This window comes from Solanum stenotomum, chromosome 10, assembly GCF_019186545.1.
Source record: "Solanum stenotomum isolate F172 chromosome 10, ASM1918654v1, whole genome shotgun sequence".
NCBI classification, from domain to species: Eukaryota; Viridiplantae; Streptophyta; class Magnoliopsida; order Solanales; family Solanaceae; genus Solanum; species Solanum stenotomum.
The window spans coordinates 51,199,827-51,221,811 of NC_064291.1; the positions used below are offsets into that span (position 1 = coordinate 51,199,827).

A 21,985-nucleotide genomic window follows, 5' to 3' on the forward strand; every position below is an offset into this window, starting at 1 on the left:
TTTCCTTAATTTGATTGTTCCTATGTTTCAAAGCTAGTGGATCTAATTACATGTTGATTAATATTATATATTTTGAGTGATTTTATTAATATAAATATCTAAATTGAGTGATTTTATTGTTATAAAACAAAGTTTAATGATTTTTCTAGATAAATTTACAATTAACCCTTTTCTGCTTAAAGTTTAGACAAGAAAATGGCATATCCGAAATTAATGGCATAGTATAAGGAGAATCTCGTAACGGTTCGAGTGGATCTCAACGAGAGTCCAGCTCATAGTAGTAATAAACACCTTTTGCTTCACTTTGAATGGCAACTCTTTCTCTCTTTTTCTCCCTCTCTATGTCTTTGCCTCTTCACTTCACTTTCACTGCTCCATACATACACAAACAACAAAACAAGTAGCCATCAACATCAACATCATCATCATCCACCATTGCCAACATCACAGGCAAAAATTGAAGATTGAAAATGAAAAAATGGAGTTGTAATTGAAAGAAACACGGAAAGCTACTTATATATATATATATATATATATATATATATATACACACACACTTTGCTTTACTTCACTTTAGATTTGACCGGAAGAGATTTGCATCATTTCAATTGTGGAAAGTTTCGTAAGTTCTCCGGAATTTCTCGTTTATTTGGTTAGTATTTGGATATAAGTGTGTTTTCACTTCTGGTGATCGGTATGAGGGTTTATATTGAGTATATCCGTATTTAATTGTTGATTGAAAGTGATTTGTATGAATGTTGTCTGTAGATGTGTGATTATTTACTGTACTGTGCGTTTGAATTAGGATTTTGTTTGTTTTTTTGTTTAATTTGATTTATTTTTGCTGATTGAGGAGAATTAGTATTGTTATTTACGTGATTTTACAATGCGAATTGTAGTCTATTAACGGGAATATAAGATAATTGTTGTGCAGTAAGTATGAACTGTTATTATAATTATTTTTCAGTTTGCAATTGTAGACTTTGATTAGCTTATGTATGTTTTTCTCAGGGTGGAGGTACTAAGGATTAGTCCTATTTTGGGTTTAAAGAGAGAAAATTGAATGGATAAGTATGATTTGCGGGAGATACTGTATTTACGTTGGCTTTAGTGAGCTTGTGAGCTGAAATTCTGTTTTGTTCTGAAAGCTAGCAAATTGGTTGAGACAAGTAGTGATTGAGCTTATTTCTGGCTTTATCAACACAACTGTTATGCTTTGAGATTATTAGTCTATTTTTCTTTGGGCGGTGATGCGTCCAATGCTAGAGAAATGCTTGCTCAATTGGTGCATTTTATGTCACTTCTTTATAGTAGTGTTTTCCCTTGGATTAGAAGAGTATAGAGATGAGCCTGTTGCATTTGAGAAGCGAAGAACAGATTATTATTCTGGCTATTCTAAAATCAATATCACGTCGTATTATCAGGAATCAGGACCTCAATTATTAACAAATAATTCAGTTTCTTGTGAGGACCTTGAAGGAGTTGGATCATTTGATACAACTTGCTTGCTGAATTCAAACTTGTATATAGATTCTGACTTGTATGTGTTGGGTACTGGGAACTTGGAGATACTTCCTCAGGTTTCTATTAACTGTCCAATTCAAGGCTGTATTATAAGTTTCAATTTGTCTGGCAATGTTAAAGTCGGGCAAGATGCAAGAGTTGTAGCTGGTTCTGTTATTTTTTCTGCGCTCAGTCTGACGTTGGGACACAATTCTTCTATAAATACTACTGCATTGGGTGGAGAACCACCTTCTCAGACTAGTGGGACGCCAGTTGGGTATGATGGTGCTGGCGGAGGGCATGGTGGACGAGGTGCATCCTGCCTGAAAACTAACAATACAAATACTTGGGGTGGTGATGTTTATGCTTGGTCTACATTGTCAAAGCCATGGTCTTATGGAAGCAAGGGTGGTGGTAGCTCTAGTGAACACAAGTTTGGAGGAAGCGGGGGAGGACGCGTTTACCTTGATCTGAAAGATCTCCTATACATAAATGGATCCATACATGCAGATGGGGGAGATGGAGGGTCAAGCGGTGGAGGTTCCGGTGGAAGCATTTTTGTACATGCTCAAAAACTGTGAGTAATCTTTCTTCTTGTGCTTGCAGTCTGAATCATTATTTCTTTGTTTTTTAGGAATGTGTCAAAAAACTTACTTTATAACCGTTCAAAAAACTTACTTTATAACCACATAACTATTCTCGAGCAATCGAAAATTCAAAGTATATGCATCTTGATTATTGTCCAAATAATATGGAAATTGAATTTCAAGCTGAAAATGTCAAAAATTATTATGTGAAAAGTATGAACTCACAGTTACCATGTCCTTTTTATTTTTAAAATGTCAATAGCAATCTATTTGTACTTATTGGTACTCGTTTTTTAGTAGCTTGTGCATTCTATGTCTGCCAACTCTCAATTACAAACATTAAATTCTTGTGCATTAAGCTTCTCATCTTTCAAATGGATTTTCTCTGTTGTGTTCTAGGCATCAATTACTTAGGTGTTATTAAGAAAATAAACCTTGGACCCAAAAAAACTTTGCTCTTGAGGTACGAAAGATCATATAGAAAAGGCAACGGCCTATTCCTTCAAACCCCTTGGGTACGCTAGGGTTGGCATTTGGTGCGTGGACAAGTTTGGTTAGACCATGAATACAAATGAGTTGGGTTCCAATACCACTCATTAAGAGACGGGGGGCCTAGTTTGGTTAGACCAAGAATACAAATGAGCTGGGTTCAATACCACTTATTAAGACCAAAATAACCAAGTGTTAATGCTGAAGATAATAACGAAAATTGCGAATGATGATAAATCAGGCATCTAAAAGAGAATTATGCCAAAGGACGCAATTTCTTTTAAGGTCGTTAAGCAAATTGGATTGATTGGTCCAATGACTTATGGTGGGTGCTTAAGGCCGTCTTAGTGATGATGTGGGCCTGTGTTCGAATATCACTCTTAACATGTTTAGTTGCACATTTCTCAATTTTTTTAATGTGGTTAAGCAAATTGACATACATCTACCGATGAAGATGAGCAACTCACTAGTCTAAAGAGAAAATATAAGAGAGTACTTTTCAAGGAATAACCTCGCATATTTAACTCTTGAAGAGATTCACACAGATGACAACTAAACCTTATGGCTCACAAAGTCTCTTCCTAAATTTAACTCTCTAACCCTACAAGTTTGCATTGTAAATACTACCAAAAGACGAAGGAGTGAATTATATTTATAGGAGCACATAATGTTCTCCTCTAAGAAAGGAGAAAGCCAAATATGAAAGTTTAAATTCTTCTGTATTTTAAAGAAAAGAAAATATCAATTACGGTAATTGTGTTGTCGCGGACCCAAGGATGTCACCTAGTTAGTGATCAATGAAGTGAGTTAGAACAATGAGATCTCAGGTTCAAATTCCAACAAAGACAAAAACATTAGGTGATTTCTTTCCACATGTCTTAACGAGAGTTGCTTGTTGTTGGTGGAATGTATCCTGTGGAATTACTCGTGGTGTGCACAAGTTGGCTCGGACATCGTGATTATTAAAAAAAATTGTATTGTCCTTCCGTGAGGAAAAAGGAAACACCAAAACATATTAAGGAAATTAAGATAAACAACTAACAAATCTCCTTCGCCCCGAGTGTTCTAACAAAATAAATTTGTTCCACCTTCTCCACATTATACTCAATACGTTGGATCATAATCTCCTCCATGGTAACCATTATGTGCGGGATGAACATCAAAAACTTCCTTACGAAGTCTTTCTCACTACTTGGAGTAGTACTCTTGGCAAAATTTCCGAACAAAAATCTTCAGTCTCGTCGAATTGGATGTACCTAGAACCTAAGTTGCTTGGACTGGGGTGCGGGTATTTGACACGAATGTGAATCCAAGGGTCGGATTCGGCAAAATCCAAATTTTAAGATTTAGGGGTACAAATCCATGTATGGGATACGACTGTTGGAATTTGGCTAAAAAATCTGTAATTAACAAATGGAGTGATAACAGTATTCTAAATTTTGAAAGATCTTCTAGGTCTTCATTCCAAGACCCCCTAACTTCTTTCAGGCTTTGTGGTTCTTCCCTAAAAAAATGAAAAAGAAAGTCATTCAAGGCCTTCCACCAACTCCTTATAGATCGTTGCAACTGTCTACCAAAAGTTAGAACACAACCACTTGAATTTTTAGTTTCTCTCCGTTTGGCTTGAAACATGAAACAACGAATATTGACCAAGAGGAAAAGCTAAAAAAGAGACAAAGAGACTAATATTTAAGGTATGCTATTTCTCATGTCTTAAATCTATTTTATCTTTGATCAAATCTCAATTTTCTCCAAAATTTGTTCATGGACTCTGGTCAAACTATCCAATGTGGATTGACCGAATCTCACATGTATCCTGCACCTAGCGGTGGCAATTGGGCGGTTGGGTTAAATTTGGGTGGGTCAAAACCCAATCCAACCCAAATTTGTTTGGGCTAAAATGGGTTGGGTCAAAATGGGTCATAACCCAACCTGCCCAATTTTTACTAAGTTTTATTAGCTTTATTTGTTATTTTATAAGCTTTTAGTACCTAATAATTTTTTTTCTTTATTACAACTATATATAACATATAAAATAAAATAAAAAGTTTTTTAAAAATATTTTTGACAAGATTTCTCAAAAATCAATTTGGCTTACATATCAACCCAATTTTTAATGGGTTGAAATGGGTCTGGTTGAAATGGATTGAGCTAACAAATGAGCGGATGGATCAATAACCAACCCAAACCTAAATGACTTCGATTGGGTTGATTTTGCCACCCCTACCTGCACCTACACCCACACCCACACCCATGTCGACACAGGGTGTGGCAACATAAAGGAAGAGTCCCAACTAAGCCTAGAACTAGATCCGCTTTGAACTTGCTCTGAATCTTCCTCTGCTACCATGTACCAATAAGTTTTCTTGAAATTAAAGTCCCTCCTATGAATGAACAAATTATCATAGTCTACATTGGATACAACTCATTTCAAATAAAAAATTCTATAGCACATACAACTAAAATGATCTAACTGTAACCTATAATGCTATAGACCGTACTGAGTGGCTAAAAGTTTTCAACACCATTGGCAACTCTGGCGATACAGAATACTACTCTGCTAATGCATTATCCTCCACATTCACAAGAAGTGGCAAATTCTTTGGACATACTAGAACACCCTATCACTTGAAAAATGGAACCACATTATAAAGAAGAAATGACCTTCCAAACGTGATTAATCTTGAGAGTATAATGATTGTTATAACAGCTTCCTTGAGAGGATGCCACTATCTTTGTAAATCTAATACTTATTAAGTTAAAACTTTACCCGAAATTATTTTAATAAAATAGATTGATAACTAAATTCAAGAATAAAACTAATTGACAATATATTCTGCACAAAATAAATATATACAAGAAAGAGTTGAAGAAAGGGTAGTGGCTGCGCGTTTCCCTTGTCATCAAAAAAATAAAAATCACAAAGTTTAGAAGAAACCAACTTAAAAAACAGTCCGTATAATTTAGTAGCACAGAAATAGGAATAGGCCCATGCAAAAGAAACAGGTTTAAAAGTGTAATATTTTTCTACAATAACCTCTCATAAAATCCCTTTAAAAGAAAGGAAAAAAAATAATACAATATAAGTCAATTTGCAATTTTTTTTTTAATCATCACAAAATCTTTTTCATTCCTCATTCAACCTCATTGTTCTTTATATCTTTTCCTTTGATGCATAATGTACTGTGGTATGCGAAAGTTGTTCAANCCCCCCCCCCCCCCACACACACACACACACCCAGAAAAAAACTATGATCACTTGTGTCGTTTCATTTGCTTTGTTAATAGAGTTTGTAAGAACCTCAATATTGAATTGTTTTAGCAGTTTGTATAGCTATAAACTTGATTTCAGTCTTAAAATGCTGATTGTATTCATTCTTTTACTGCAAAATTTGAATAACAATTTACAGTATTTGCATGCCCTGAATTTAACATCAATACGGGATACCTGGACAGGAAAGGGTCCGGAGAAATAACCGCAGCTGGTGGGAGGGGATGGGGTGGAGGCGGTGGTGGAAGGATCTCATTGAACTGTAACAGCAGACAAGAAGATGTAAAAGTTACTGTGCATGGTTTGTGTTGATCATACTTGTTTTTGACACATTTTATTGATTGCAATATTTTACGACTTGCTAAGCTTTTCAGTCTTCGTTTGGGTAAATGGGTTCTCTATTTGATGCACACTCTGTAGTCTTATGTTGCTTTTTCCTACTTATTTGAAAACGATTCACTCTTTCCAAATGAAAAGTAGTGGGTAAAGAAAGGGAACGGCATGCATGGTGTATAAATTAGTTGGATCCTTCAAATGCATTCATATGGATAAGCAGACCTGCTTCAGTATTTCCTCCCTTGATACATGTGGAGCTGAGTGAACTAGTTCCTCAAAATACCTTGACAACAACCCAGCCCTCTGACCTATTAATCTTGATGGTAGTTCAAGTAGAACTGTCGGAATTCCTAAATTGTCTAAGTTGTTTAGAAAATTAACACTTTTTTGATTCAATACTCTACAATGGAATTGTTACTTTTTATTTTAGTCAACAAGCTTAACCTCATTTGAAAACTTTCATATGTTATCTTTGGCTTCCATGTCTTTCAAATTGAACTGAATTTTTTCATGGGGGTTAAAAGGCCAAAATTCTTACCTTTGTAAGGAAAAGTTGGTTGCTTGCCAAATTCAGACAGAACTTTATCATTCGGGATGGAAGGAATAAACGTGAAACCGTTCCCGTCACACTGCTAGTGGGTTTTATGTAATATCAAGAGTGAGACGTGTAGCAAAGCCTAATGGAAGTGAGCAAACAACTCTCTTTGTTTTTTCCCTCAGGGTTTTGGTCTAGTGGTGCGGGTTTGGGTTTGAACCTTGCTGCAGACAAAAACTTGGTATTTAAATGGAGAGGAGTAGAGGGGTGGGCACATTGCCCACATAGTTTTGTTCCATGCGCCATTTATACTCCCCGCCTTGTTTTTACTCACAGAATGTATATTTGTACGAGATGAATACACATTTTACTTTGCTTGAGTACCTAAGATGAATTCCAGATAGAGTTGTCACTTGTCCGTTGTCCACACATAAAATAACGGAAGAGTGTAAAACATCATTCAAACACGGTCTTCAAAAAGGCTGAACGGATGTCATCTCTCACCCCTATGTTAATCTGATCTTGAATCTGTGGTCTAGGTGTGACAGAATTTTTATGTTTATTGGAGGAAAAGTGATATTATTCTGACTGGAGTATAAAGTTGCCCTAGTCCAAGTGTTTAATGCCTAGCTAGATAATCTTTATTTGGTCTTTTGGCAGGTGGTCGGAGTATTGGTTGTCCTCAGAATGCTGGGGCAGCAGGTACTTTCTATGATGCATATGTACTGAGTTTACGGGTAGACAATGACAATATAACAACAGAAACAGAAACCCCTCTGCTGGATTTTTCAACTTCCCCACTCTGGACTAATGTTTATGTTGAGAACAATGCTAAAGTTTTAGTGCCTCTACTTTGGTCACGAGTTCAGGTCTGTATCTTCTTTTTTCCAAGATTATATATTGTTTGTGTTTGTTGGTGAAGATCTGGACTCAAATTATCAAGATCTCTCATCTGTTGACTTCCAGAGTCATGTCATTCTTGCTAAACCACTAGTTACAAGTGTTCTAATTTTCAAATTAGTGATGGTTTTTCTTTTGGTTAACAAACATTCTGTTCATAATTTCTTTATAAAGGTGAGGGGCCAAATTAGTCTACTTTATGGAAGCAGCATTGTCTTCGGGTTGTCTAATTTCCCAGTTTCAGAATTTGAGCTTGTAGCAGAGGAACTTCTGATGAGTGATTCTATAATAAAGGTAAAATTTCATTTGAGGATCTCTTATTGCTCTCTAAAATATCTACTTGCCCTTTCCAGCATGGACCATTGTCTATTCCAACATTTTAAAACATTTTCTAAGTAATCACTGTCTAGTAAGTTGTTGGACCAGATTTGTAACCTCACCTATTTAAATCCTAATAGTCTATTTCTTTTCTTGAACATGTCTCAAAACATATTATGGAAATAGTTAAATCTCCTACTATCTTCTGTTACAAAATTGCATTCTGAATATATCTTGTTGAGATACACAAGCAGTATTAACTGTGCTCTCTCCACTCCTAATACAAAAACCGCATTGAAGGTTTCTGGTGCACTTAGAGTATCTGTGAAGATGTTACTAATGTTGCAATCCCAAATCCAAGTTGATGGTGGAGGAAACACAGTTGTTACTACATCTGTCCTTGAAGTCAGGAATCTCGCTGTTCTGAAGGTAATCATTAAAAGTTTACCTGATACATCGATACTGGTTTAGTTAAATTCCTGGTAAATTAACTTCTGTAGTACTTCTTTTGCAGGGAAAGTCTGTTATTAGTTCAAATGCAAACTTGGCTTTATATGGTCAGGGACTCCTAAAGTTGACTGGTCATGGTGATTCAATCATAGGCCAGAGGCTTTCCTTGTCACTATTCTATAACATTACGGTAAGATGTTGATATATATATATATTATTTTGATAACGGGGGTGTCAGGGTCTTCCGGATAATATGCCTATCAATTCCACCTAGTACCTGCTACATCCTACTAGAACAAAAACTGGATCGTATGCCTATCAAGGTTTAGGCAAATGAACAGGCTATAAATTTGAATTAAACCATGCTACTTTTGAACTTTGGTCAAACCTTGTCTATATAAATGTGCTTGCGTCACTAATTGAATGCTCGCTCTTCTCAGTTTATGCAATACACAATTAGACCCTCTGGAAATATTGGAGGTCTTTTACCACATCACTTTTTATAGTAGTGTATAAGGAACAAACCTTGTGATATTTGTAAGGTTTGTTTAATTGGTAAATATCACATGCTAGTTTGAATTTGGATTGTTCAATGGATAATAAAATTCTTGAAACTGCACCAAAGATGTATCTTACTAGTTCATGAAGCAGGATGATAGGATACCAGGGTTCAATTGTAGCAGAAGCAAAAGAGCGCTAGGTGACCAGATTTTAGTGCTTAGAGTTACCAGATACCTATGCTGGTGGGATATTTAGTTATCACCCAGTGGAATAATCTCGGTGCACCTGAGCTATCCTAACACCACTGTTTTCAATTTTATTTTTTTAAAATATTGTTGAAGCTTTTGAACCATGTATCAGGTATTACTTTCCTTTTGTATGACATAGCTTGACTAGGCATTAATATTAAGAAGCTAATGGGGCATGCATATTGAGTATATTGATAGCGGTACAGGAAATTCTTAAAGCTGTTAAAATTGTCGGTTTGATAGGGAAGACAAGGAACATGGTTTAAAATTTTGGTTCCTTAAAACTTTGGAGTGTTTTGTAGAAAATTTGTCATGACACGCCTAGGATTTTCAAAAATGGGAATGTCGCATGAATTGTGAGGTGATGAGTACTAGGTTTGCAAGAAGTATAGTTGTCAGAACGGGTTCCAAATGGACAGTTTGTGAATTAAATCTTGTTCTTTAGGGACATAACAAGAGAAAAACAGTGTAGCCACAAAGAAACAGTTAGGTATTGGCGTGTAGCAACCAACACTACTAAAGGTAATAATGAAATAAAAACTCAAAATCTTAGATAAATTTAATCCATCTCAAAGATTGATATCAGCATCATCACGCCCATGACCAACTCAGGATATAATGAATAACGTGACCCAAGAAAATTCTGAACCACAAGAGTTGTGAATATATACGAGTATTACGAGTATCTCTGGATACATATGGGTTATAAGTTATAGATTGGATTCACACAATGTATAGATATATTAATAATATATGTGCTTTTAACTGCTTGTGTTGAATCGTTTAATGAGGTACTTATAGAGTACTGTCATACGTCTATTTTCGAATATCCAAAATGAACGGGAACATATATATGACTGGACGAGCGGAAAGCTTAATGTAAATACTGATGTATGGTTCTATTGGAGAAGACTAAGAACCTAATGACAGCTTAATATAAATCTGTTACCAATGCAGATTTATCGATTGCTTATTGTTTCCTTTTAAATTTGCTCTTTCTTCATTTGCAATAATTGAGAGGGGGTCAAAGATGAGAATGAGATTTGGAGCTTGTTGAAACTTACCATCGTGGTTGACTTTGTGCAGTTTCCTCTACCAATTGGACTTAAGTATGAGATAGCAAGTGCTTGTTTTCCCCAATGTTTTCCTTAGATTTGATCGTCTTTTCACTGTTGTTATTTCCCATTAAGCTCTGAAGGGTTTCTTATACTTACTGCGTAATTCTTTTGTGAACTTTCCATCGTTAGGTTGGCCCAGGATCTCTACTTCAAGCCCCCTTGGATGACCATAGAAGTAGAAGCAAGTATGGTGTCTTACTTCCTCTGTTGTTTGATATACTATCCAATTTAGTGTTACTATTTCGTTTATGCCATTTTTAACCTCCTTGGCTCCAAATAGGGTGACTGAATCTCTGTGCGACAGCACAATCTGTCCAATGGATCTGATTACTCCACCTGATGATTGCCATGTGAATTACACGCTGTCCTTTTCTCTACAAGTAAGATAAACCTATCTTATACTTTGTATACTACCAATAATGTGTGTGTGACTTAGATTCTTATTATACATCTAAATTTATCTAAAAAATGGATATATTAAAGCAAAAAAGTTCAATTTTTCTTCACTTTATGTACTATATTTTCCTCCTTTTCTTGCATGATTGAGTTAAAATCCATAGATAGAAGAAATATTGGAGAGATGATCATGAATTAAAAAGTAGGCCTATGTGATGAAACATAATCATCAAGAGGATTCACACATCCTTTACTTGTTTAAAAATATATCTTCTGCTTCACCTATCTCAATACATCATAATTTGTTGTTCTGGTAAATCACACAGTTTTCATCTTTTACTCTGTTTGATAAAGCTAACGATGGTTACTTGGGACAGATGCCCTATTGCTTGAGATTAACTGTTCATTTCCTTGTCTTACGTCAATATTTAGGATAATAGAAAATGGCCAACTGAATATCAGTGATGCTCTCACACCAAATTTTGCCTCTTATTAAATCAACGTACATGTTGCTTGAGACTAATTTTTCGTTTCCTTGTCTGCTAATGGCAGATTTGTCGAGTGGAAGACATTATTGTCACAGGCATAATTAGGGGTAGCATTATCCATGTTCACAGAGCCAGAACTGTCATTGTGGACTATGATGGTGCCATAACAGCCTCTGAATTAGGTCACGACTTTTGCCAGTGATTTTTCATTACGTTGCTGTCCTTTTTCTTGGGTTCTGATTATTTTGACCCTGCTCCTCCGCTGAGCCAGAGAGCAGGAGAGAGGTTTCTAAAACGTCTCAGCTGATGGTGTAATTTCAGGTTGCAGTAAAGGTGTTGGCATGGGAAACTACTCAAATGGAGCAGGTGGTGGCGCCGGACATGGAGGAAGAGGTGGTTCGGGATTTTTCAATGGGAGGCTGAGTGAAGGTGGTCAAAGATATGGCAGAGCTGATCTTCCCTGCGAGTTGGGCAGTGGGAATGAAGGTCCAGGCCAGTCCAATGGACCTGTTATTGGAGGCGGAATAATTGGTAAAATATTTTACTTAGTTATTATGCTTGAATCTGTTCACCTTTTTGTGCTTGTTATCATATGGTTTATGGTGGCTGGTAAATTAGCACACATTCCTCTTCATTTCTTTCCATCTAATTAACAAATTCCTTTTTGTTTATTTTTTCTTAGTTTTTGAACTACTAGTTTGCTGCTTATCTGCTAGGACATGTGCTGTGTTAGTGGAATTACGTTGCTTAGATTGTGCTGGGTTTCTGTTTAAAATTTTCTGGTTGTAAGTGGTATTGGTGGGGATTAGGTTAGTAATATCAGTACTCTATTGGAAAACCCCAATGTGGTGGAATGCATCAAATATCTGGTTGATATGGTTAACTAAAATAGAATGCAAGGAGAACTCTTCTACTTGTCGTTTCCTCTTCAACCAAGAAAATAAGTTGTTTGCGTACTAGTTTGATTGGAACGTGAAGTTCTTTTCTTATTGAATACGGGATTCCATATTTATTACGATTATGTGTGGTGTGATCGGTGTTGGCTGATTATGGCGATGTCAGAGATGGTGATCTATGGAATTCATCTCGATATCATACTAATAACTTGGGGCTCTTAATAGCAAAACAATGTTCCAGTGTTAATCCTTCTTGGACTGTCACCCGAAGAATGGGTCCCAAATAATATATTTAAACGTCTAATTGCTTTCTATTCTAATTTTGTATTGCTACTTCAAATAAAACAGCATTTGCTGAATTTGCTGTCTCCCACATTTCGTCTCAATCAGTTTTAGTTGGGTAAGATAAAGTATGTAGAAAAAAGAAAAAAAAACGTATGTAGACTTACGATCCCAACTATAGATTAGAACGAAAGGAAGGGTAAGAATGTGTAATCCTCTAGTAGAAGAGTAATTAGTATTTCAGCTTGCTACCCTATATCAAGTTCATGCCTAAGCTGGTCGATACTCGGTGGAATCACATGCGTTTAGCACAATTTTCTCTAGTAAGCCCTGCATACTCACTTATATAATGTTTCCAAGTGTATGTTTTCTGTTTGAATAGTTTGTTAATGCAGACTGACAAAGAGGTCATAATGTACAAATGTGTACGAAGTTCTCAGAATTGACTCAGATGCGTATGGTTTGATATTCACATACTTTTTGACTGTGACACTTTTTCATGGTTGCCAGTGTTGGGATCCAGCCAGTGGCCCCTTCTGAGACTTGATGTCTACGGATCTATGAGGGCTGATGGTCAAAGTTGTCGTACCCCAAGCAAAAACAGCAATGGTACTCTTGCTGGCGGCGTTGGTGGTGGCTCTGGAGGAACAATTCTACTTTTTCTTCAATTTCTTGGTCTTTTGAACAACTCATCGATATCAGTTGTTGGAGGATATGGTGGCCCACTGGGTGGAGGTGGCGGTGGGGGTGGCAGAGTTCATTTTCATTGGTCTAAGATACACATGGGTGAGCAGTATGTATCCCCTGCAACTGTAAATGGCAGCATTTACTATAGGTAGGTTGTGTTCATGATACTTGTGCATTTTACCTGATGTTCATTTTCTTTGCTTTTCTTGTTTCTTCCTACTATGCTTTTACACTATCTAGAGGTTTTGGTTAGAAATTCATTTCAAATTTTGTTTGCACTTTCTCCTTGAGATGCTGTATTTCGGTTGTGCTTTTGCTTCAACTATGCTTCTTCTTTTTTTGAAATTGGTGACATCTTATGTTTAACTTTTACTAGTCTTCCTCTTCAGGATTCGGACTTCACAAATTTCATTAAGATTCTCATGTTGCAACCAATAAAAACTATGCTTCAATCTCAAGCAAGTTTAGGTCGATTATATGAACCTCCATTGACCACGCTGCTCCATTTAATCTTACCATATTGTACAACAACAATAATGTACCAGAAGTTCTGGTCATCAAAAAAAAATGTACCAGAAGTTCTACGGGCTCCTAATCTCAGATAGGACTAAAAGACTGTAGAAAACAAAAGACCTAGAGTAAATGTACTAACGTGACTAAAACTTAGTCAACTAATAAGAATCACACATATAGATCTTTTTTTCATTGTGCCCTTTTTTGTGCTAGTCTGCGCAGATTCCAAGAAATTGTAGGTCTTTTTGAGACAATTTCCTTTCGTGTAATCTTTAGATCTACCTCATTCCTTTCTTAACACCATCATTCGCCATGATTTCACACACATATAGTACATCTGGAGGTCGATGTAGGACATGACCAAACCATCTCAAGCACCTTCTCTCATGTTATCCTCTATGTGCTACTTGCACCTTCTGTTCGATGTGGAAATTTTTAATCTTATTTCATCTTGTATGACCACACATCCATCTTAGCATGCACATATTAGCAACACTCATCTTGTAGATTCTCATTCCCATATGGTATTGCTAGTCTTATAATTGTTCTAAGCTTACCTTTCGATTGGGTAGATATTCTTCTATCACATAATATCCAAGTAGCACTTCTCCATTTCGACCATCCTATCTTGATATCATGTGTAACATTTTTCATCTATCAACTGTATCTTTATTTAATTCTCATCTCCCCAACTAGCAAATATGAGTTACTCATATTGTCTTGACTCTTGAGGCCCGGCCCATCTATTAAGAAGAAAAATACAGATGTCGCTTGCGATCCGCTTCCACAAGTAAAGTGCTTTCATGGCCTAGTTTCCCTTCCCTTATTGGCATTTGGCACCATACGTAAGAAGTGGCCTTCCAAGTATAGCCTTTATGATATGACATGCATTTGCAATGATCATCAGTTTCTCAATAAGTTGAATCTCTTGGTGCAAGCAATGTCATAAAAAGGCATCGCTTTGTTGCTTAAGTGCTTAAGAGAAGTATGTGTGTTCAAACAATGACACACAAAGTGATCCTAACAAAGATGGTCGATTTTTTGAATCTTTAACTTCTAAGTAGTTGATTAGTATCAATATTATTTTAATTGCAATTTGATTAATACAATACTAAATTCACATTTGTTAAGTACTTTATCTTTTCGTAACTTGTGCGCTTCACTTTACAGAAGCATGTGTTTTACTACTCGTTTTTTGCTTCAAGCCCATTGGACTATGTCACTTTTTTGCACTTTTCACTTGTAGCAACACTCTGCTTGGTTTCTTGAATAGAGGCTAAGAGGAAAAGGAAGTCTTGCAAGCCTGCATCTCTCCTTAGTTCCTAGCCTATTTTAGTCGACTAGCCCATCTTCTAGATACTAGCTGTATATGCTAAGTGATCTTCATTATAGTAATACTGGATTAGCAACTTCAGAGGAGAAGGAAGGACATCTTTAAGCCAATTGTGTTTAGTGCAAAAGTTAGATCTGGTTCAGATTGGATTGCATCGAGTCCAGAGAGGATGAAAAACAAAATATGGCATGTTTCTCTTAATCTTAAAGGTGGAAGATATTTAATAGCACCCGGTGATAGGTTTTTCTAGATGTCCTGTTTTACTAAATGCGAATTCCTGCTCCAATACAGATTATTCTTCAATTTTGCTCCAATACTGATTATTCTTCAATTTTTTAACTGGTCCCTTTTATATGTTATGATCTACATCAAAAAGAAAAAAAGGTTATGATGCTGTATTATGTTATGTTTGCGAATGTTTGTCTCAGTAAATAGTACTTTGTCACTGAACTAGTTTATTTCTCAATTTATTACAGTGGAGGTACAGGGGACGGTGGTGGTCTTCGTGGAGAGGAAGGCACAATAACCGGAAGGAAGTGTCCCAAGGGCTTGTATGGTACTTTCTGTGCGGTAATTTTTCATGCTACACTGTTTCGTTATTGCATTTTATCCTATGTTTTTAATTAGTACCTTTTACCCTATCTGTTGCTTACTATTAATTTCTTATCTTATGAAATTCATTAATCGGTAGCTGAACCAAGTGATGCATTGTGGCACTTACCCCATTATATTTCACCCACCATTGTTGGATTAGCAATATAAACATTGTTCCTGATCAGATAGACAGTAGTTTAGTGTTTAAAAAAGATTAGACAGTGAATCACAAAGCTTGTATCACTCATGATCTAGAAGAGCTTGACCATAAATTTATCATCTTCTCTTAAGTTCAGGTGAATGACTAATGAGGCCAACGAAAAACGCAATGGCACGTGATTGTTATCAAAATTGAAGATAACTGTCTATAATTGTGCTACATGTTGTACCCTAGCAAAAGTTTAATAAAGTTCTATACAATCTATAGAAGTCAAGGCAAAATAAAAAGAGAGATTGAAGCAAGTGGTGGAGAAGCTAGTTAATGAACTCTGAGAGATTGTAATTCTTTTGAAACACTCTGGGTGATTTTAGGTCTTTGTTCTCTTCCAACATCTTCAAGCATCATAGTATAGCACCTACGGGCTGATACCTCTGGAGGTCTATGTAGGACAGAGCCAACTCATCTTACGCTTAATGCCTCCTATTTTATCCTCTAGGCTCTATGTGTGCTACTTGTACCTTCTGTATGATGTCATTTCTGATCCTGTCTAATCTGATATGGCTTTGCATCTATCTTAACATCTGAAGTTCTAGGACATTCATATTGTAGTTGAGCCTAACATAGCAGGTCTCAAAATCGTTTATAACACTTACCTTTCACTTTGGTTGATATCTTCCTACCACACAACACTCTTCCATTTCAGCCATCCTATTAATTCTAGTGTTATATCTTCATATATCATACCATTCTCCTTTAGGCATTACAATTGTGTCTAGTCTCACTTCAACTTCATTCTTGTAATGCATACAACTCTTGTTGCTTTTTATCCTAAAACCTTTTTGTAGAGTACTTCTCGATAGTTCTGCTAGTTTCATTGACACAATATCACATGCAATCGCACACACCAAGAGAACTCATCTTGTACAGTTTCAGTTAGCTCATCCATAACTAAGGTAAGCAAGTATGATTTCAAGGTATATCCCTAGCGTAAACCTATGGTGATGGAAGTTTATAAAGGGAGGAGGAAGGATCTCCACATTCATTGACCTAGAAAACATACGAGGAGGAAGAATCCATTTCTCTCTATTAGGACCTGTTTCATTCTAATAGTGTACCTTAGTGCTTTTCTACCCTTCTATCGGAATTCGTGTTGCAATTTATTGAGTGGGGACCATATGCTTTTTAAGAATTGTGGTTTTGGTAGTTTTTTTTTTTTTTTTCAAATTGATTGTTCCTTAAAGCAAGCCCCTTATAGCAAGTTCTTTCTTAACTTTCGATTTGCTTCTTTGAAACATTATTGTTGACACTGAGGATTTCTCTCAACAAATTTTGAAACTGAAATTGTTTAGAGAAGTCCTCAGTGTCAACAATTGCTTAAGAGTGTTATTAGCAAGCTGTTGTCTTAATATGGCCTTTTGCTATTATTCATTTGGTTAATTTGATAATCTCTATCATATTAAATTGAATCAGGAATGCCCTATTGGAACATACAAAGATGCTGAAGGATCAGAGACTTCCCTGTGCATTCCCTGCTCCATTGAGCTCCTTCCTAGACGTGCTTATTTCATTCATAGGCGAGGTAATGGCCAGTTTTGAATGATAACTCTATGAGATGTTGCTTACTTTCTCAAATTTTTTGAGAGTGTGTTGTACCAGAAGTCAATTATAACTGCTGCTGCAGGAGGAGTAACTGAATCACCTTGCCCCTACAAATGTGTCACTGATAAGTATAGGATGCCAAACTGCTATACACCTTTGGAGGAGCTCATATACACATTTGGAGGTCCCTGGCCGTTTTCCCTGTTGTCGTCGTGCATTGTTGTGCTGCTGGCCCTTTTATTAAGTACTTTGCGAATCAAACTAGTAGGATCAGGGAGTTCTTATAACACTTCAAATTCAATGGACCATCACAGTCGTCACCATTCACCTCATCTCCTTTCATTGTCTGAGGTATAAAACTCTTGAGATTTTGTATGCTCTTTTATCTTTTTTGTGAATTAATCAAGATCTGTTTGTTTCACTTAGTAATTTCTTCTTCATCATCATCTGCTAAGATTCAACATTTTTTTCTAATTTTAAGGTTCGAGGTACTAGAGCAGACGAAACTCAGAGCCATGTCCACAGGATGTATTTTATGGGCCCAAATACCTTTCGCGAACCCTGGCATCTTCCTTACTCACCTCCTGATGCCATTATCGAGATTGTGTAAGAATTATATATACTCCTATTAGGCCGTATTCCCATGATAAACATGGTTTTGGTATTCATCAATGATCAGTCGACATACTTAGTATATCTCTTCAGCAGATACATACATTTCTTGTAAGATGAACTTTCTGCTGAAGTTCTGAGAGTGGCTTGACCTATCGCAAGCCATATCCATTAGGGATTACCCAATAGCTTCCAGTCACTAACTTCAGCATTTCTTTTATGACATGGAATTGCAGGTATGAAGATGCTTTTAACAGATTTATAGATAATATTAATTCAGTTGCAGCATATGATTGGTGGGAGGGTTCAGTACATAGCATACTCTCTGTCCTTGCATATCCTTGCGCTTGGTCTTGGAAACAGTGGAGGAGGAGAAGAAAAGTTCATCGCCTTCAGGAGTATGTGAAGTCCGAGTATGATCATTCTTGCTTACGGTCCTGCCGTTCACGTGCTTTATACAAAGGAATGAAGGTTTGTGTAGTAACTTTATTTCTGTAATAGTCCTTATTGTGATTGTGTCAAGTTCGATGTGGCGGTTATTGGTTTTCTTTGCATTCTCTCTAGGAGTGTTTTCTCATATTCTTCAATTCTCTATGTGAATAATTACATTCTTGCTGAGTTGCATTGCTACTTGTGCTTGCACAAAATCCAAACATTATGTATCTAGGTGATGAGTCCCTCAGCACTCTAAATTTTAAAAATGAATTGAAGGAACAGGGCGGTGTGGGAGAGCATAATGAATGTGTACATAGATTTGGATGCATTCATTTGTTTGTGCCTTTTAACCTCCATCGTGCCAATAGTTTACAGGAAATATGTTGTACTACCTCTGTCCACTTTTAATTGTCATAGTTTCCTTTTTTAGAGTCAAATAATAAAAACTTTGACTAATATTTTATGATGTATTTTTTCATCATATTGATATGCAAAAAATCGCAATTATAGTACTTTTCATATAGTTTTTGAATATCTAATTTTTTTGTGACAAATAAAAGTGGATAGAGGGAGTATAACTTAGTGTGTCTAATTCAGATAATCAAATTTTCCGAAGAACTTAGCATGAAATGAAGATCTTTTGACAATACGTCCTCCCACTTTGGTGGTCAGGATTCACATTTTAGCTGCAAATACCGTTTCTTGATTTAACGAGTGTATTGCAGGTTGGAGCAACACCAGACTTGATGGTTTCTTATATCGATTTTTTCCTAGGAGGTGATGAGAAACGTTTAGACATAGTAGCAAGTATACAGAAGAGATTTCCCATGTGCATTATCTTCGGTGGGGATGGAAGTTACATGTCACCATATTATCTTCATAGTGACATGTCATTGACAAATCTCCTTGCTCAGGTCTGACTTTCTTGCCCTTTGATTTTGTATATTAGCAATTGCCACAACCTGGTGTGTTGATCATTAAAGGGGAAAGATCTTATTTGTTTCCAGCATGTGCCTTCGACTGTCTGGAATCGCCTGGTAGCTGGTTTAAATGCCCAGTTAAGAACTGTGAGGCATGGGTCAATCCGCTCTGCACTCCTTCCTGTCTTGAATTGGATTAAAAGTCATGGAAACCCCCAGCTTGAGTTTCATGGTGTTAAGATTGAGCTTGGGTGGTTTCAAGCAACTGCTAGCGGGTATTACCAATTGGGTATTTTGGTGCTGGCTGGTGATCATTCTTTCTATGATCTTACACAAGCTGAAAACTCGGAAAGCTGTGATGACTGCTCTAGGTAGTCTTGATTAGACTTTGCATATTGTTCTTTTTACGCCCGTTCTTTTTTGAATTTTTGTGTTCCACCTTAAACTTTCATGATAGAAGTCTTATCTTAACTTTGACCATATATGTTATCTGTGTGGTGCATATGGCATGGTATTGCTGATTATAAATGCTAGACTCTTTCCAGTATCGTTCTTACAGATTCCAAAAGCATTAAAATGAAAAACTGATTTCTGTCATAACATCCTTGATTGTAGATTATCTTACAGGAAGGTTCCAAAAATAGTACGAAGGAATCTTAAGCAGCCTCAAGAAAGCCAGCAATGTGCGAGCCATGCAGTATCCCGCAAAAAGATCACTGGTGGAATGAATGGTGGTCTCATAAATGATATTACTGTGCAATCCCTTGATTTTAGAAGGGATTACCTCTTCCCATGTTCTTTGCTATTGCACAATACCCGCCCAGTTGGTCGTCAGGTACTGTGTAGCTACTCAATTTGAGAATTTGATTTTATCATAATCTAATTTTTCGTCTTACTATGTGTTTCAGGACACTGTACAGCTGCTGATCACTATCTTACTATTGGCAGATCTATTTGTTACCCTTCTTACTTTAGTCTTGTTCTATTGGGTATCCCTTGGGGCTTTTCTAGCTGTACTGCTTATCCTCCCTTTATCTTTGCTTTCGCCTTTCCCGGCTGGCCTGAATGCCTTGTTCAGCAAAGGTCCGAAAAGAGCTACTCTTGCTCGAGTTTATGCACTGTGGAACGCTACATCTTTATCCAATATTGTAAGTTTCTCTACGGGTGCATTACATTTTGCATTGCTTCATTAGTAAATTTAGCATGGATAGACGTCATCCTAATCCGACTTGAGATGTCATATAATGATACTTATTTGATGACGTGATAATGTCATTCTACAATAGAACTCTGTTCTAAAACTTTTGGCTATAGTAAACTCTGGGTGAGCAAAACTGTAGAAAGGTTACTTCAAACAACACATCTTTCAAACTCTGGGTGGGCAAAACACTTAAAAGTCTTGTGAAGGAACATGTGAAAAATGAAGTGAAAGTTTATGAAGGCAGTCCGATTCTAGAATTTTATAAAGTAATTGAATCAAGAATGTAGTAGGTTCAAGTGTCTTTTTAAAAAACAGGTCTTGCTTTAATGAGGTAATTATGTATTTTCTCTTTATTTTTCTCTATAATTGATGAAAATAAATTAGGTCTTGAACTTCTTGTACTTGTTTGAAAGAATCTTCTTTTGGCTTCATACAGGCTGTTGCTTTTATCTGCGGTGCAATCCACTATGGAGTTGCTGCATTGAAGCCCCCACATGATGAAAGCAGTTGGGTTACGAAAAGGTGAGATTATCAGTATTCCTACATCCAAAGTGTGTCTTGGCCCCTAACCTCATAGAGGCTGTAGAGGAATAGTGGCAGAAAATACAGCTGAAATCGATTACTCACTTGTCAATCAATCAACTCAAACTGAATCCAAAACTTGTGAGCAATTTATATTTAAACGTTTGAATTGTTTGTATTGTCAGGGAAGATGACAAATGGTGGCTTTTTCCTACAATTCTGCTGCTATTTAAGTCTGTTCAAGCTCGATTTGTTGATTGGCATGTAGCAAACTTAGAAGTTCAAGATTTTTCTCTATTCAGTCCAGATCCTGATACGTTTTGGGCGTACGAAGCTGTTTCTTGACATGAAGATCTTTGGATATAGGATGGAGAAATTGTGCAAATTTTTGGAGTGGCACTTGGAATTTCGACCTGTATATATATGTCCAGATCAGTATAAAAGCATTGGTATACATGTGCAGTTTTCTTTGATGTAATTAGTGTTTTGAGGAGAACATGATAGGGGTTTAGAAAGAGGTTTATTTTCATTAGAGGGTTTTTCCTTGTAAAGGGAATGTATAGATGATTTAAATTATTTTTGAGAGAACATAGATGGAATAGGAGCAAGTATTTCTCTTCTTTATTTAACTTTAAGTTGCTACTGGAAATATTGTGAAATGTGATGCAATTCTGTTCTCTTATTTCTGCTTGTTAATTGTGGAACAAATCTGTTGCAATTTCTTCAGTACTTCTGTTTTATCCTTTTTGAATTTGCTTTGATATGTGTTATTTGAGCCAAGGATCTTTCGGAAACAACCTCTCTACTTCCATGAGGGTAGGGATAAGGTTTGTGAACACTCTATTCTCTTTAGACCTCAGACTCGACTTGTAAGATTCACTGGGTATGTTGATCTCTAGATGTCAAACACAACCCAACCAAGATTGACAAAAAAAATGAAGTATATATCATAGTAATCACGATTAAAGTATATAACAAAGTGTTAGCTTTCAACAATATGGGTTTTGGAAATCTTAAAACTCATAGGTTCCCAATTTTAAAGCAAATGACGGATCAACTTCTGGTAACTAAAATTAAAAAAAATAAAATTG

At 36.4% G+C, this 21,985-nt stretch overlaps 1 protein-coding gene across 2 annotated transcripts; it reads left to right on the forward strand.

Annotated features, from left to right (window-relative positions):
• The first annotated feature begins 551 nt into the window (after positions 1-551).
• Positions 552-21,536, forward strand: LOC125841389 (uncharacterized). Of its 2 annotated transcripts, none has more exons than XM_049520504.1 (23): positions 552-622; positions 1,012-2,080; positions 6,036-6,151; positions 7,382-7,590; positions 7,796-7,915; positions 8,240-8,368; positions 8,454-8,579; positions 10,386-10,441; positions 10,537-10,636; positions 11,205-11,322; positions 11,462-11,671; positions 12,829-13,153; positions 15,328-15,421; positions 17,076-17,184; positions 17,287-17,555; positions 17,686-17,810; positions 18,053-18,287; positions 18,977-19,165; positions 19,259-19,542; positions 19,787-20,006; positions 20,080-20,319; positions 20,809-20,894; positions 21,080-21,536. In XM_049520504.1, exons 2-23 carry the CDS (start codon positions 1,251-1,253, stop codon positions 21,237-21,239), a joined length of 4,350 nt encoding a protein of 1,449 aa, XP_049376461.1. In that variant the 5' UTR covers positions 552-622; positions 1,012-1,250; the 3' UTR covers positions 21,240-21,536. The 2 variants fall into 2 exon arrangements, with proteins under 2 accessions (XP_049376461.1, XP_049376462.1); XM_049520505.1 differs by having other exon boundaries at positions 19,799-20,006.
• The last annotated feature ends 449 nt before the right edge of the window (positions 21,537-21,985 follow it).